At 39.6% G+C, this 16,894-nt stretch overlaps 1 protein-coding gene across 5 annotated transcripts in view; it reads left to right on the top strand.

The window, feature by feature from the left end:
- mid2 (midline 2) overlaps nt 1-8,271 on the top strand; it is a 140,878-nt gene extending 132,607 nt beyond the window's left edge. For all 5 annotated transcript variants that reach the window (XM_040119702.1, XM_040119705.1, XM_040119701.1 and 2 more), the window contains 2 exons: nt 3,963-4,170; nt 4,515-8,271. In XM_040119702.1, coding sequence (XP_039975636.1) covers nt 3,963-4,170; nt 4,515-4,938 — 632 coding nt within the window. In that variant the 3' untranslated portion in view covers nt 4,939-8,271. The remainder of the gene's footprint in view (nt 1-3,962; nt 4,171-4,514) is intronic.
- Nucleotides 8,272-16,894: the final 8,623 nt, after the last annotated feature.

Genomic DNA, 16,894 nt, shown 5'->3' with positions numbered 1-16,894 from the left:
GTTTCTTTTCGTTTTTTTACAAGTTTCTATTAACGAGGTCCAAGTCCGAAATAATGTACAACTTCAACGCTGTCAAACAGAGAGCAGTTATCACCTCTGCAGACAGTTGGAAACATCTCTAATTAGTAGTGTATTACTGCAGAGTGGAAGCAAACTAATCACAGACACTGCTAATAAATCCAGTCTGTGGGATTTGCTGTTCCATTGTCCTGTCCTGTCAGCACAGGAGTGTGTATGTGGCAGCCTAAATGTGTGTGTAACAAGATGATACTCTTACTAACAATCAGCGTCATCTCTTTTTTTCATTTAATGTGTGTGTCGCTTATAAAGACAGCTAATGTAAAAAAGGTTCTGAACTTTCTTAGATGTAAACAGGTACTTTTATTTTTAATTGGTCTTTTTCCTAATCTGTATTTCCAAACTGGTTCTACACACCTTTAGGCAAGCGGTGTAGCAGTCCAGAAGAAATCAAATTTGGTATGTTCTCCAAGCGCTGCTGGCAAATACCAGCGTACTCACTCTGACTTTGGGTCAATTCATTTCATGGCAACCCTGCAACATGTAGGAGCCTCCATGGTGGATGAGGTACTCAGATCCTCTACTTTAATAAAAGTGGAAATAGTACAATGTAGAATATACTTCATTACAAGTAAGACAGTAAGTCCTGGATTCTGCCTTAAGTAAAAGTACATAAGTACCAGCAGCAATATGTACTAGAGTATCATAAGTACTGCAGAATATTATAGTTTTGTTTTAATATTGCTGAAGTCTTTACATGTAAGCCGGTGTTAAATATATGCAGCTGGTCTATAACAATGTGCCAGATCCATAAAATGATATGTTTTGTTTGTAAAATCTTCATATGCAAAGTAACTAGTAACCACAGCTGTCAGAGTAAAAAGTACAGTACTTCCCGCTCAAGTGTAGTGAGGTTGAAGTATAAAGCAGCATGAAATGGAAAATAAAAAGGTTAAGTACAAGCATCTCAAAATGTAATTAAATATATCACTTGACTAAATGTGAGGAGCAACTTTCCACCACTGATGAGCTAAAGACTCATACATAGGGCCTGCAAGTTCCTCAAAATGGAAACGCAAAAATACTAAACTTAACGATGCAAATAAATGTTACACACCATCACATGAAAGTGTTGACCTGATGACCAGTTGCACACGCAGCGGAGGTTGTGTAAAAATCTGAAACGGTTTAGTTTGCCAACCTGACAGCACTATGGCAACCAAAGCCAGATGCAACAGTTCTTTTAGTGTTACACCTGCCATTTTGCCTGTGAAAAACCTCAGTTACATTTGGAGTATCCTGCCAGCTTTAAGTGCATACTGTACACGTTTATTCTCAAATATGAGGAATTCACCATGTAAACCCAAGCTTATTATGCATGACTTTTCCCATTTAGAAGAATCCTGCTGGCGTTGGTTCAAAACATTTCCACTTGGCCACTTTCTGTACATCTGCTTGTGTGTAGGCCAGAGTCGAAGCTACATGTGCGTGCCTGCCTGTCCTCTACTGTCACGTGTGTATCCCCTTCCCCAACCTCAGGCCCAGCCGGGCCTCTAAGGAGTCATCCCCTGGAAAGGCATGACAGAGCCCCAGTGTTTGGAAATGGCTGTGCTGGCAGCGATAAGCAGTTCAAAGAAGAGAGCGCATTAATGTAATTGGCTGCCAGCAGCACATTGGCCTCATCGTCTCATATCCACATGCGGTAACACACACTCACCACACGGATTATTGGAGGAGAGTGTGTGAGAGAGGAGAGAGGATAGAGAGGATGAGAATGAGAGAATGGGGAAGAGAGATGAAGGGAAGGACAGATAGAGAGAGGGGAGGAGGAGGAGTCCGGGGTCTCATTGTGTCGCTCATTAAGCCATGGGAGGCTCGGGGAGGCAGAGAGATGAGATGAGAGGTGTCAGAGTTAAATGTCAGGTCTGGAAGGGACATGGCTGACCTCCATGAAGCCTACACACACACACACACACACACACACACACACACATATATACAGTACATACACAGACACAGAGAGGTAGAGAGGGGATCTTCTGCCAAATCTTCAGCCTCAAAATATCCCCTCAACTTCTCTCCTCCTCACTCCTTAACTCGTCTCTCTCTGCCACTCACCTAGTTTTACCCTCTCAATTTTCTACCCATTACACCCAAATTACTGGTGTCATTGCAAATTGAATTGTAGCAGCCGGATAGCAGCATTTCCTCTGAATAGCCCCGACCGCAAGTGAAGTGAAGGCTATTTCCTTCAGCTAATTTCCAAGTCTGTGTGATGGGAGGCACAGAGGAGAATGCCGGGTGGCTTCCTCCACTGTTATGAAATGTTTTCACCAAAGGCTTGTGAGCAGCTTTGAAGTTTAGACTCTCGCCCTTGTATTTCAAAAATTCTCTTCTAATGTCTCTCCCTGTGAGTTGTAGCACTTCTCACCCCACTTTCTATTTATTTTCTTCTTTCGCTGCTGCTCCGAGTTAAAAACATGTTCTAATTTTTATTCATACACTCAAGTCTTTCGCCTTCTGATCTTGTGGTATCTTCTGCCTTTTTTGGCTTGATAATACTGAGTGATCATGTACCCAAAATAGATTTTTTTTTTTTACAAACCTTTTTTTTTTTTTATACTAATTTGAACTTGTTAAAAAATGATTTATTACCTTGGTAGGTAAAAAAATAAATGTAAACAAATAAGGCTGTTGTTGAGATAAATTGAAGGTTCAATCTCAGACCATTGCGAATTCTTAAAGATTCACTTATCAATATATTTATATTTACAATGGATCAAATGACTAGGGTCAGACCCGCAGAGAATAACCACCCAACTTTGCAGTTCCCCTCAGCTCTGCGGGGAGATTCAAAAACAGCAAGATAGCTGACTGTATCCTACTTGCCCAGCAGCAAACCACAGACCAGGTAGCGATTAGCTGGTGAACATAGCCAGATATTTCTCTCAGTAGTTGGTGGAGACCAAAACAGTCTAGAAAAACGGCTTCAAATGTGGCTGCTCAACGTGTAAATAGGCATATCAACTATGTAAGGAGGTAAAATCTCAGTGTTGTTTTTACAGATTTTGCCCAAATGGCCAGCAAAAAAAAGAGTTCCCATAACCCTTTTTGTGGCCTGTGACCAAGGGGATGTACAGCTTTAAAGTCCAGTAGCTGCATGATTTTTGTGAATTTTTTTTTTTTTTTTTGTTCAGTTAGGAGATCCAATACCATCGCTATAATTTTTCCTTAGAATATAAGGCAAAATAAGCTCTGAAAATTCAGGACACAAAATCTCGTAGTGTGTGGTGATGGTTTCTTTATGTAGATCAAGTCGGGCTTAAGTTCCACTCAGGGTTCTCATGATCTCATGAAGATCTCGTGATTTTTTATTTTCCTTTTTTTGGCTTGGGTTTGTGATAAATAAAGGAAGCTTTGTAGCCAACAAATATTTCTGTTAAACAAAACAGTCTAACGGAGGCAACATCAAAACAGAACGTTAGGGTAAAAATTTGTGCAACGACTGCTTTCGATTTTCTGCCCTCTTCTTTACTTGGACTTTCTCAGATTTGGACATAAATAAGGGAAGAGCAAATATCCCATAACATGAAAAGACTGGATACTACTTGTGATCTAAAGGTATTACATTAAGGAAATGCAGGGAATTTTATTGTCCTTGCTTTTATGGAACTGGAACTGTTTGATATCCTATTTATAGTGAAGTTATTTTTAATATTTTTCTTTTCCTCCATGTATGTTGCACCATTTTACAGTTTTTATGCCTTGCTGGAAGACACCAAAACACTGGAAACTGTGATTTTAGATATAGGTACTATGTTGCCAAAAAAAAGGGGTTGATGATAATGATGTTGGTGATAGAGATGATTATGTGATCATTATCATTGGCAACATTAGATGCCATAACACAGTATCTTTTAAAGCACAAAATTCTCTCTTTCCAGGTCAGCCCTTCAAGTTGGACCCAAAGACAGCCCACAAGAAGCTTCGTCTTTCCAACGACTGCCTGACCATGGAAAAGGATGAGAGCTCACTGAAGAAAAGCCACACCCCAGAGCGTTTCAGCGGCACAGGCTCCTATGGAGCAGCTGGTAATGTCTTCATTGACAGCGGGTGCCACTACTGGGAGGTACTGCTGGGAGCCTCCACATGGTAAGAAACATGCACACGAGTGCATTATATAAGCCTGCAAGGAGTTTTGGTAAACCGAAATATTTTTCTTTAGGGAGTTTAAATCTAGGCTGTTATGCAAACCCAGACACACACATGTACACCACAGACACACACTCCCCAAACACAGTGTGTACTCTTATCCTAATTATATTCTTTTCACTAATTGGGTCTGAAGTAGACCTCTCCATGCAGGAAAGACCCAAAGGGCCCCTACCTATCTTGTGTGTCCTCAGCATGAGGTAGCTTGACTGTGCGAGTAAAGTCATTAAGGAGAACACTAGTTTCAGACCACTAATGCATTCCAAAATGTTCCCTCCCTGCAGGTATGCCATTGGCGTAGCTTACAAATCAGCCCCGAAAAACGAATGGAGCGGCAAGAACTCATCCTCATGGGTGTTCTCACGCTGCAATAACAACTTTATGGTGCGCCACGATGGCAAGGAGATGCTGGTGGAGGCAAGCCTGCAGCTGAGGCGGCTAGGTGTCCTGCTGGACTACGACAACAATTCACTGTCCTTCTATGATGCCATGAACTCCCAGCACATTCACACTTTTGAAATCTCCTTCCTCCTGCCAGTCGTACCTACTTTCATGATCTGGAACAAGTCAGTCATGATACTCTCAGGGCTACCCGTCCCCGACTTTGTCGATGGTATGGCCTCAGATCTTCAAGAGCAGCAACAGCAGCAGATGGGCCTATGCCGACAAGAGTCCCCATACTTGACTGGGATGAAGACCTGCCACTGAGAAAGGTCCACCGATGGCCTAACAGAGTCCACTCAGGCCCGGTGACTGAAAGGTTGACTGGTAGCTGAAAGACATTGACATCGTGACTGAGTTCTGCTCTAATCTTCATTACAAGTGGGCTAGTTACTTTTTTATGGATTCAGAAATTGATGGAAATATGCACACAAGTCTGGAAAAATGTCAGTCCTGTTAGTTTGTTTCCATCCAATGCTTTGCAAATCCATCAGTGAATGGGAACGTCTCTTGACTGTAAACGTCAGTTGACGCAAAACTCATCTGATGCCCTGGAGTCATTGAGGAAGATGGCTGTGGTCTGTCATTGGACAGGGCAGAATTCCTGGTTTTCTTGACCGTTTAAGGTCTTATTTTTTGATTCAGTTTCCTCTTGATTTGACCCTGGGCAGAAGACCAAGGAGGGAATGTTCTCGTCAGCCATTTAGAGTTTGAAGTACAACTTGCACAGTGACATTACTGAATGTCTCAACTCCAGTAGATTAAAACAAACCACAGCAAAAGCAGAGGAAACAAATACATTTTAAAAAGAATCTGGTGACATTTTAACATTAATTTAACGTATATCTGTCACGTCAAGGTTATGTCAAATGAATAAATTTTAGATTTGATGAAGTGATCAGAGTTATCCGAATTAAAGGAATAGTTTGACTTTTTGGGAAATACACTCATTCTGGTATTGGCTTTTCTGGCAAGAGTAAGAGAGAAAGTGAACAAGTCTGTCTCAAAAAATTTACTCAGTTAAATGTGAATGTGTCTTCTTTAAGTTTTTACTGTGGGAGCTAGATGCTACCATCTTGCTAACACAAATACATGCTAGCCACGGACCTCTGATGTTGCATCACAGCAGGGTGCATTAAAAAACTTCTGGTGTCCCTGTTCGTGTTTGGCACCTTCAGTCGCTGTAAGGGGTCTTTGCTTAAGTCTTTTCCTTGGTCTTCCTCCTAGATTTTACCCAGCAGCTTCCAAGGTTCAGGAAGTTTTAATGTTGCTGCCATATATTAACAAGGTCACAGGGAGTAGATTTGCACCATGTGGCTACTCGACTTGTATAATAAGAGGTTTATTGAATATTAGCGGAAAACGTGTTATTTATGACAAAGAAGATGGTTTACTTTAATTATTAATCTCAACATATTCATGCACTTTTTAATTAACACTATTTCCCCTCTATGAGTATTGGAATAGATGGAGCTGAGTGGCAGGGCTGTAATGGGGAGAGAAAGTGACAACCAGTACTGTTGCTGGTTGTGTTAAGTCACATTTACAAAATAATTTATCATCAGTAATGATGGTTACCAGATATTAACCATACAAATGTTTATTGCAATAAAAAACTGTTAACTTTTTTGTTTGCAATTACCTAATCTGGTCACTCAAAGCACTTTGCAATAAAACAGAAGTCTCTGCTGTAAAGTTTTTTCTCTGTGCTTTGGACACAACCAGTGACTTTCCCTCCCCATTGGTCTTTTTTGATAGCATATAGTAAATTTATCTTCTTTAGAAAAGGGATATGATTATGATGATGTTTATGCGATTTTTATCACGATGAAATGATGATAAACTAATAGCTATTTTAAAAAAAGTTATCTCTTTTTTCGACAATTTCAGGGAAGGAGGGGTTAACACTTTTAACTTGCTGTCTGTCACAATGTCATGGCATGATTGTGTTTTCCTCTGTGATTTGTTAACACACACACACATACACACAAACACACACGCACACAAACACACACTAACACACATCATGTTTCGTTTAGGTTGGCCTTGTTGTGATAAATGCATGATACACTGTAGGATCCCACAATGGTTCACTGGGTAATTTAAGTAGCTCTTTCAAGTTCACCAAAACTTGTTTTCATCAGATATAGACTCACCTGAATATTTCCTTACAATAGACCTTGAACTCTTTTTGCCACCCATCACTACTCAAATAACAGCTGTAGCTGGATCCATTGTTTGCTTATTATTTGGATTTGAAGGCCTAGTGTCGATGGCAGTTCCTCTCTGGTTTGATATTCAGGTAGCAGCGCTGATTCAGACAATCAAATATGTATCACAGTTTATGCAGATATAAGAGGTTTGGTAGCAAGAAAGGTAGGGAGGGATCATGAGGTTGAGGCTGTGTTGAAAAAAGCAAATTATTTACATGCCTTGTTGTTAGATTTGACATGAAAAACTGGACATGTCATGTCCATTTTTACTCTCTTTACACATCACCAGAATGTCCTTGATGTCAAATGTCATGTAACATTTTTTACATGACATTTGACACATTTGTATTGACAGGCTATGATTTGCCTGATTTAAAAAAACAGACATACCCTGCAAACACTGACTGATTACAGTAATTTGCTAAAAAAAAAAACCATAGTTACTTATGAATGAGAAAAGATCCAGTGAGGTAAAACTCAGCTATGGAAAGGTAGTGAAAATCTGACAACATGGTCTCCCAGTGTACCTTTCAACCTGCAGAGTTCATTTAGGGCATCTGCATGACGCATCCGTCATGATTATTCAATTGAGGTTTTGATTGTCTGAGTGCAACAGCGCTAATCCACTGGTCAAAGGTAACACAGTCACAGTGGGAGCTCCAGTGTGAGAGGAGAGCTATTTTTTCTGTCAGGGAGATTAGTGAATGTTACCAGACTTCCAGATATCCACCCATCTTGCTGAATGATGTCGGTTACAGGCTCAAAACAGCCATGTGTTGATTTGTGATCCGCACTGACAAGCTCAACTCATCTGTGCAAGTGTGCTTGGCTGGGTCACTGCATGATTATGTGACCTTGCTGCAGGTTCATAACTCTTTCCTTATCTTCATGATGAGGTTTCTTATCTCGAGTCAAGCGTACCCCCCCCCCCAAAAAAAAAAACACAACAAGAAATGTTCATTGCCATGCATATCAGATCGTTTGCAGTGCTCTTTCTTTCTTTGTGTCACAAGTCAGTACAGTAAAATATATACAGTGGATGATTTTCAATAGCTACCCACTCTTTGTAGTGCAGTGTAATATCCTAGAGACAATGCAATAGATTCTCCTTTTTGCTTTTCTGTTTGTGTAACTTGAGAAATTATTTTTTACAACTTTAGAGAAACATGTTCCTCTCCTTTTGGCACTTGGACCTTGTTAAACAGCACAAAAAGAGCAGCTTTGCTTTCGTGCAAGGCTTTCTGTTTCCATAGATATAACTTTAGCCAGAGAGGAAAGTAAATCATAGGGGGAAATATATATTATATAAAGTTGTATAATATACAAAATATATATGAACCATTGTTATTTATGTGAATTTAAGTCCAATTAAAAGTCTGATCCCAGATGTGTTAGAGTCAAGATTCTTTTCCAGTTGTTTTGCCTCCCACTTGCAGAAAATACAAGCAAATAATAATTCATTTTAGCTTGTACTTGAACGAACAGTTCAAGTTTTTGGGAAATACACTTATTCTCTTTCTTGTTGAGAGTGAGATGAGAAGATCAATACCACTCTAATGTGAAATAGCTAAATATTTAGCTATAGAGCCATTATATGATTAGCCTAGTGAAGCATAAAGACTGGAAATGGGGGAAAACAGCTATGTTAAATTAAGCTAACCGGCTGTGGCTTCATATTGACTATTCAAACATGTGAGCGGTATCGGCCTTTTCGTTTAACTCTCAGCGAGAACACAAATAGGTTTATTTCCCAAAATGTTGAACTTTTCCTCGTGACATTGACATTTTAATGCCTCTACACTTGTAACCTGGTTCATGAATGTATCAGGATCCATAATAAATCTTCTTTTGAGAGGTATGTCACACACAAACATTGCTTTGGACCACTCACAGTGCATCTGAACTCTGCTGTGTAGTTTGGGCACCATTTTAAAACTCATCCCAAAGCTTCCAAAGGGAATGGTTAAAGGCAGAGTAAGGCTGGCAGTTCCTCCAGAGCTCAGGGTGGGGTTAGTAGGGCTCATCTGCCATCATCTCCCATCACTGGCACGAGCGCCTTATTACTACAACATAGTACTGTAGTGCATGGGTCCCAACACTGCCTGCAAGCATGGCAAACACACACTGACCCTGAAATGATGAACAATATGCTCGCTTATTTTGTAGCTCGTTTCCTGTGAGGCAGGACTGTTCTCACAATGACACTAGTGGAATTTCAATTGAACCCAGTGAAAGTTTATACTGACCACCATATAAAATATGATAAAAGTGTGTCGGTGTAGAAACATAAAAATAATAGGATGGTATCATCCATAGCATGTGGCCCCATGAACCTGTGTCTATGCCCGGCAATATCCTTAAGCAAGACACCAAAACCATATCAGCTCCAAGGTCACTGCTATGCACCTGACTCTACACTGCTTCCCCTGCTGAGAAGATTAACTTTATCCCTCAGGGATCAATATGGTATCGCAAACATGCGTCATGCCCATGACCTTGGATAGTTTGGACCAAATCTGTGCGAATGTCTGACCTAAAGCTAGAGAATGTGCTAGTACAAAAAGGTCCAAAAAAAGTTCTGAGAGTATTTAATGGATTTTACTCAAAGTCTGCTAATGGTGATCTTCACAAGAGCATTGTCGGCTAACTACACTGTTTGACATTTTTTCCCCAAAGAGAATGGAAAATTTGATGACACTTTCAGCAGTACCATCACTGCTGAGGAGGCAGGTGTTGCTGTGAAGCAAATTCTTTCTGGTTTATTAGTGCCATTGCTGAGCTAGATAAATGTCAACGTGGGGCAAGCTGACTCTGCTTATTAAAGTTTGTGTAGATTGCATGTACCAAATAGATGGCACATACAGCATATTAAGAATTTTCAAAGTAAAGTAAAAACTTATTACAGCTGCGTTCCAATGATGACTGTGTACTGTATCTATATTAAGTTTGCCGCACAGTGGATCACTTGGAAAAGATGGTAATCCTTTATTTTACGGATGTTAATTCCTAATAATTCTGTATCTTGAAAAGAACCATGTCTATTTTACTTAATTATAAGTAAAATAGAGATAGGGTTCAATTGTTACACTTCCAGCTCTCATATTCAAGTAAATATGACACCATGTTCTTCCAAAGAAATTCCTTGGAATCAACAACTGCTTTTTAAACTCACAAAAACTAACGAAATTTAAATAAAATAAAATAAAAAACAGTCTCTTCTTCACCCTGTAAATAGTACCTAATTACATTGTTATTTTCTATTAAATTAATGGAAAAAAGAAAACTGTCCACCTTCAGCTTCCTGATCGGGTACGAACAGCCACAGTAATGATAAATGTTCTAAGACCTATCCTTTGCTCTGTGGGCAAACATCCAATACTTTCACAAGAGTTTTTACACTTTTCATGTCGATCAAGCCAAAACATTTCGCTTATACTGAATGAATATATGGTTGCTGCAGGACGGAAAAACATCACCAGACTGATATCAGTTCTGACATAATAAAATTGGTTTGAGGTATAATAATAAAAACGTATGAGGTATACAATAACAGCCTATGCTATCTATTCAATGCAATTCAAATTTATTTATATTGCGCCAAATCATAGCAGAATTATCTCAGATCATTTTTCATATAGAGCAGGTCTAGACCGTACTCTTCATAGTTATATATTATATAGTTATAGTTTATAGGTATCCTGCATCATTTCTACCAAATCTCTTGTTCATGACTTTCCCCAGGCCTCTGTGAGGTTCATTAACACAGTTTGACTACACAAGACTAACATTTGGCAGACTGATGCTCATCATGTAGTGCCTACGGTAAATTTGGTCAACACTGAAAGGCTGAGGGGAATCCAATTACAACCCATTACCTCTGATCTGGTCTCTAGATCATGACTTTACAACTCCAGCTCGACAGGTTAGGATAGCAGTAGTTTGATTACTGAGTATACTGTATTTGGGCTTGTTTTAGCTATCTGAAGGGTTATTTTGTGCTTCTTAATCCAGTTTGGATTTGGATTTATGGCTTGAAGGCCTCAGTGCCTCAACTCCGTCCAGTTAAGCCCACAAGTTTAAATAGTGGGGCTTTGATTGAAGGCCTATTTACCTTTCTATGTGTGACAGATTAGCTGGTGGTTAAAGGTTATGCTCATTCTGTCGCTCATTCACACTGCTAGCCAGCTAGCAAGAACGCCATTGGAGTAACCAATAATTACATTTCTAATTGCAGAATAATTAGGACTCCCTGTGTAGCTTGTTAAGTCATTTGTCACCAAAGCCTCTGATGTGGCATACAAATCTCTAATTATACTGAATTAAAAGTCTACATGGTGGGGAGCATTTCACAACTGGGGCCTGAGTTTTGCCTGATAAACCGTATTCCATCAATTCACATTATTATTATTATCATTATTATTATTACCTACTAACTGAAGGGGTCATGACTTTGTCTACTGGGGATGCCCAGTAGCATACTTTAAATCATAAGCGTCCAATCACAATGTACAGTGTAAAAATGTGTATACAGCGCATTAGAAACGTGGCCAAGCTGCTTCATTCCACAGGTGAAATAAAACAAAGTAAGATAATTTGTCTCTTCAGAGAACAGTGCAAGACTAATATACGCTTTTATAGCAGGCAATAGATTATTGTGATGTTCTCCCCTCTGATCTCCCAAAAAAGACAGTATTTGCAGAACATTTAAAATAAAATAGTTCCTTTTGTCCTATGTTCAGAATACGAATATGAATTTCAAATTGTAATTCCTTACACTTTACACTAATTACTGAAAAAAGTAATCACATTACGGCAACAGGTTACTAAGAAATGCATAACTGCCAAACACTGGTCACCAAGCATTACCTGTGTTGCAAGGATGTACAAACGTATCCCGCAGCCATTTTGTGTTCTGACCAGGGCTTTATTCTGTCTGATTTTTGACTTTATTTCATTGGGAAGCACAGTGAATTGTATAAAATTACTGTTGTTGTTGTCGTTGCTGCCACTGGTGCGGTAGTTTCTCAGGCAGAGCTGGCACAAAATTATGTACTTTTTGATGGTTCATTCAAAGCAGCGACTTTGTACATCTATACTATAAATAATACAGATGCAAATGAAGCAGTAAATGGATGCAGACTGTTGTCCTCCCAAATGGAGTCAGTAGCCCATTTGCAGGGCACTAAACTTAATAGAATTTTCCCTTAAAAAAATTTTTTTATTGTCTCATCAATACCCTAATAAATTGTGCAAACAATCATCAGCAAGGCAATACACAACTACCGTCAACTGCTTTCTTATTACTTCTCCAGGTTTTCAACACATAACTCCTCATGTGAGAAAGAACTTGGACCAAAAGCAGATCTGGGGTTAGTCATTGTAATATTTGTCTGTGTAGTAAAACAGGGTTTTATTCCCATCATTAAAATGTGTCATTACAATTCACTTCAGATAATTCTACCCCCTTTACTAAATCCAGCAAATTTGTCATCAGTTGTGGACAGCCATCTGTGTGTGTCAGCGAGGTAGCACTTCAGGTTTGGTCTGTCAGAACTACAAATGCACAGCTGGATATAATGAACTGCAAATCTGCATCAAGCCTCTGGCCTGTTTCCCTAACACACACCTGCTCCAGCTGCACCTACCCTGAGCAGAGAAGTAGTGATTCGAAAAAAAAAAAAAAGCCTCATTTATTGCCATCTGCTTTGGAGAAAGACAGACACTTTTAAATGTGGCTGAATTAGAGGCTGATCTGCTTTCAAATAGGAGATTCTGACATTGTGTGTAGGAGTGCAATTGTGCCCAATCCTGCCCATGTTTTCAATGTGTATTTATTCCTGCTTGGATGTGGGTGGTTGCACATGTCTTGTAAAAAGGTTGCTTTCTTCCCTTGGCTTCATCTTTGCCTATTTAACCTTTGCTTAAGAAAATTCTTCAGAGGCTCCCTTTTCCTTTTCTGCTGAGAGCATGAAGCATTTAAAAAGCAACATCACACAATCCACACAATAAGTCAAGGATGAGAAAAACAGAGGGCGCAGATCAAAGTGAAGTGATACAAATGAGTTGCCTTTGGACCTGTTGAGGCAGACAGCTGCAGCCCTTACCTTTCCTAAGTGAGGATGAATTATACCATCGTTGAGGAGAGAGCAAAGGCCTGGCTCCCTGCCTGCGGGTTGATGGAAGAGAGCTATGAACCCTGGGAAATGAGGATCTAAACAGGCAGTAGATCACCAAGCCCACTGCCTCTGTCTCTATCAGACACCATCTCTCTCCCCAAGACACACACTAACGTTCACACCACACACAGTCAATATCTAGATTAATCTGTGACGATGGAATAAATCAAACGGCTCGGTGGCATCTCAGAGAGCCCTGGAAACTTGATGGTCCTGCTGAAAGAGAGCAGTACGTTCACAGGTGCTTTAGAGAGATCTGAGCTGAAATCTCTACCTTTCCATCTTTCCCTATGGAGATGTCAGGGTGTTGGTTTCATAGGGATATTGTTACCGTTACTGACATATTGATGAACAGTTTTGGCAAAAAACCTTAGGAAGGCTTAGAGCAGGAGGGGTGTTAGCGGGTTCATTCCCTCTTTTCTTGAGCGTTAGCTAAACCCCCTTCCATAAAAAGTGTTTACTCAGTCATAGCTTAACACCAGACTTGACACTTTGGAGGATTCTTTTAGTCTTTCCAAAACCAAAAAAACAACACAAAAGGTGTAACAAATGCATTAAATTATGTCTTCAAATGCTCTAATGTAATTATGTTAGCTTAAGCTACTCCAAAGAGAAGAGTTAGCATATCACTAAGAAACTACAGTATCTTGTGGGGTTACAGCTTTTATATATATATATATATATATATACAGTTTTCACTTTTAATGTTTAAGGAGAAAAGTCTTCGAGGATGAGGACTAATGTGTTTGGCGAACGTAACGCCAACTCGAGTCATGTTGCCGGTCCTGGATGCTCTCAGAGTTTAAGGTAACGTTAGCAGCTTTGTCCTACTTTGGGGATTTGGGGAAATTTATACTTCAGCAACCCCTGAACATGACTTGAGGTGGCGTTACATTAGTCAAACACATTAGTTGTTAAAACTGTTTGAAAATACAAATACACATGTAAGCCTGGCAGCCAAACTATGTTAGAACGAAAAAAACAGTCTGATCTTACGTCAGTCATTATCATACTTGTATAGTATACTAATCTATAATACAAAGATTAGCTTTGCCCTCTAGCTATAGCCACAGTCTTTTATCATCATATTGTAATTTCACCTATCAAGTGAATATTTGAGACCCCTTTTACAAGGTTAAAATCCTCAGCAGGAAACATTAAAAAGTCGCCATTTCAAACCAACTCACTTTAGCCAATGTTAGCTAATTAGCTAGCTAACTACTGCTGAATCAGCAACAAAAATCTGTGATAAATCAATGGTCACTGGCTAAATGAGAAGGCTACTTTTATCTAAAAGGGTCTGTAATCAAGGACCTCTTCTTTGGGGTTCAAAACCTACTATATGGCTGGACTGCCCTTTATCTGTTTGCTTCTCTCCTACTCTCTGTGCTCACATATACAACAATTTAATACAGCCCAAATCCAAATAAACCTGTTCTCATTTACATGTTTTTCTGTTGTCAGACAACGGAACAAGTAAAAAAAATAGTGACTGAAACACAGCCCATTAAGACTACATGTAAACCAGCAGTCACGTCCAAGCTATTTCCAAACTGCTGCTCTGCACTGCTAAAATCCTGATTTTATAACTGCCACATCATCTAACAAAATCCCCACTGATATCAATTAAAGACAATGGCTGTGCTGTGATTTCAGCGATATTTACTTATAAATTGATCACTCAGAGAGAAAGTTGGCAGCTGCTAGCGGTCAATTGAATGAGACGCTTAGAGAGGTGTGCCTGCAGAGGGAAAATCCGACCTCACGCTCGTGGGGCAACACTGGCAAGTCTCCTACACAGAAAGTAGCTAAGGTTGGATACAAAAAGTCGTGAGATTTGTCACATGATGCTCTTGAAAGGAAAAACTGGCTAAAGTGGTCTGAAAAGTCTTTAAATCTAGCAAATAAAGGCGCTAAGTTGACAACACTTCCTGTAAACATCATCCTGATGACACAATAGAAACTGTTTCTGCCAATTCACTTTGAAAGAGCAACAGCCAATGTTGCAATTTTGTCACTCACTCAATCACTCACTCACTCAGTCACAGACAGTCACATTTATAAGGAAGACCCCGCTGTTGCGATCAAGCCAAAAATAATTAAGAATTTTGATGGTAAATCTGGTATGATTGTAAACTGAATAAAATGATGTCATAATAGAAAGTTTGTTTTTGTACATATTCACTTCTTTTTTTATCGTCTTTTCTTGCTCCATTTCTCTGCTGCATTTTTCTCTGAGTATCAAAACATTACATTTCTAGAAATGTGGTACACTTAAATGATATTTCTATGGGTTCTATTGATTTATATGAGATGCCTGGAGAGGATAAGATGATTCAGGTATCAGTTCCACATAATTTTTGACAGGCTAATAAGTGTATCTATAGCACTTATTGGTGACCCGCGCTGGCAGTCAGTGTGCTGCAAACGCTTTTGACCAAGCCGTCCTTAAGATTGAGTGCTTCCATTTGGATGAAACACTCCAGAAGAGGTTTTGGCCAAGCCATAGGGGAGGGTGTCTCAGAGGAGCTCTTCTTCATCCCCTACAGCCAATTTCACAGGTTAATGGATTAAGAAAATACACCCTCGACTTTCTTACTGAGGAGTTCGAAGTTGCAGTTTACAATGCTTTTTAAAATTGATGGTTGGAGATAAAGACATTGGTCAAGTCAGTATTTGTGCATATGTTCCCATACATAATTGCACATAGACAATAACAGAAAACTGAATATCCCTTGTTGAAAAAGCTTATACAGCACCAAATGAAAATGTCAGAACTTCAGACAGTTTTGAACAATGTCTTTCTGAAGAATACATTCCCGTGGAGGCTCCGTGCTATAGGCTTAATAAGCCTATAGTGAGTAAATGTGGACTGACATCAGGCTTAGTGCAGAAGAAGTGAGGTTTGTTGAAGGGGTTTTTCAGCAATGTAACTGTAAGCAATAAAAAGCAGGCCCCTTTTGTTGGCCTTGTGAGGCCTATAGTGACTGCACTCCGATTTATTATCTAAACTCGCAAAATAACGCCGCTTGACAATTTTTTAAGTGTACCATGTTGCCTCTTGGATCCATGCATATCTGATCCGTGCACTAAAACATCTCCATCTAAATGGTCCTCCTGGTCATTAATATTAAGCTGTCTCCTCTCATGTATGCCCTTGCCTTTGATATTTATCAAGCCATCTTTCATGCTGATTGAAACCCATTAGCTTCAGACAGTTTCAGGTTGACATTCTGACTTAATTGGATACTCTCACAATATAAATAACTGTCCTTGACCCATATGTTTGCCTTGTCTGGGTTAGATATATGCTCACTACTTGGAAGGTGCTGTGATGGCAGCAGAATAATAAAACACTATGGACATACAGTGAGACCACCACAAAAAATCTTTCTACTAACAGATCCTCAAGCGTTTATCAAATGGCATTTGCCTGTGAAAGGTTTGTCCTTACGAGCATCTTGAATTCAGATTTGATAGCAGCTCCCCAAGAAATGTTCCCTGCAGGTGTTGTGCTGTGTTCCCCCGTTCAGGGGCAGGGAAGTATGAATTGCTCTTAGTCTGGCCCCTCCCCTGGGACCAATTTGCCCCGGGAGACCCTACCCGGCGCTGTTGCCTCCCAAAAAAAAAAAGCCAAGGATCACCAAGGGACATAAACCCCTTCACCATGTTAAGGTGGCGATTTTCCCAGAAGGCATGTTCTATAATGCAACATAATTATTTGCCTCTGTCAACCACAAATTATACCGCAAACATTTTTATAAAAATAACCTTTAATAACCTTGATACATGACTCAGTCCTTATTTATTTCAAACTGGCTTTTTTGCAGCCCT

The sequence above is a fragment of the Xiphias gladius genome, chromosome 23 (genome assembly GCF_016859285.1).
Source record: "Xiphias gladius isolate SHS-SW01 ecotype Sanya breed wild chromosome 23, ASM1685928v1, whole genome shotgun sequence".
Classification (NCBI taxonomy): Eukaryota; Metazoa; Chordata; class Actinopteri; order Istiophoriformes; family Xiphiidae; genus Xiphias; species Xiphias gladius.
The sequence above is the reverse complement of the archived record's forward strand: the minus strand, read 5'-3'. Positions and strand labels throughout refer to the sequence as shown.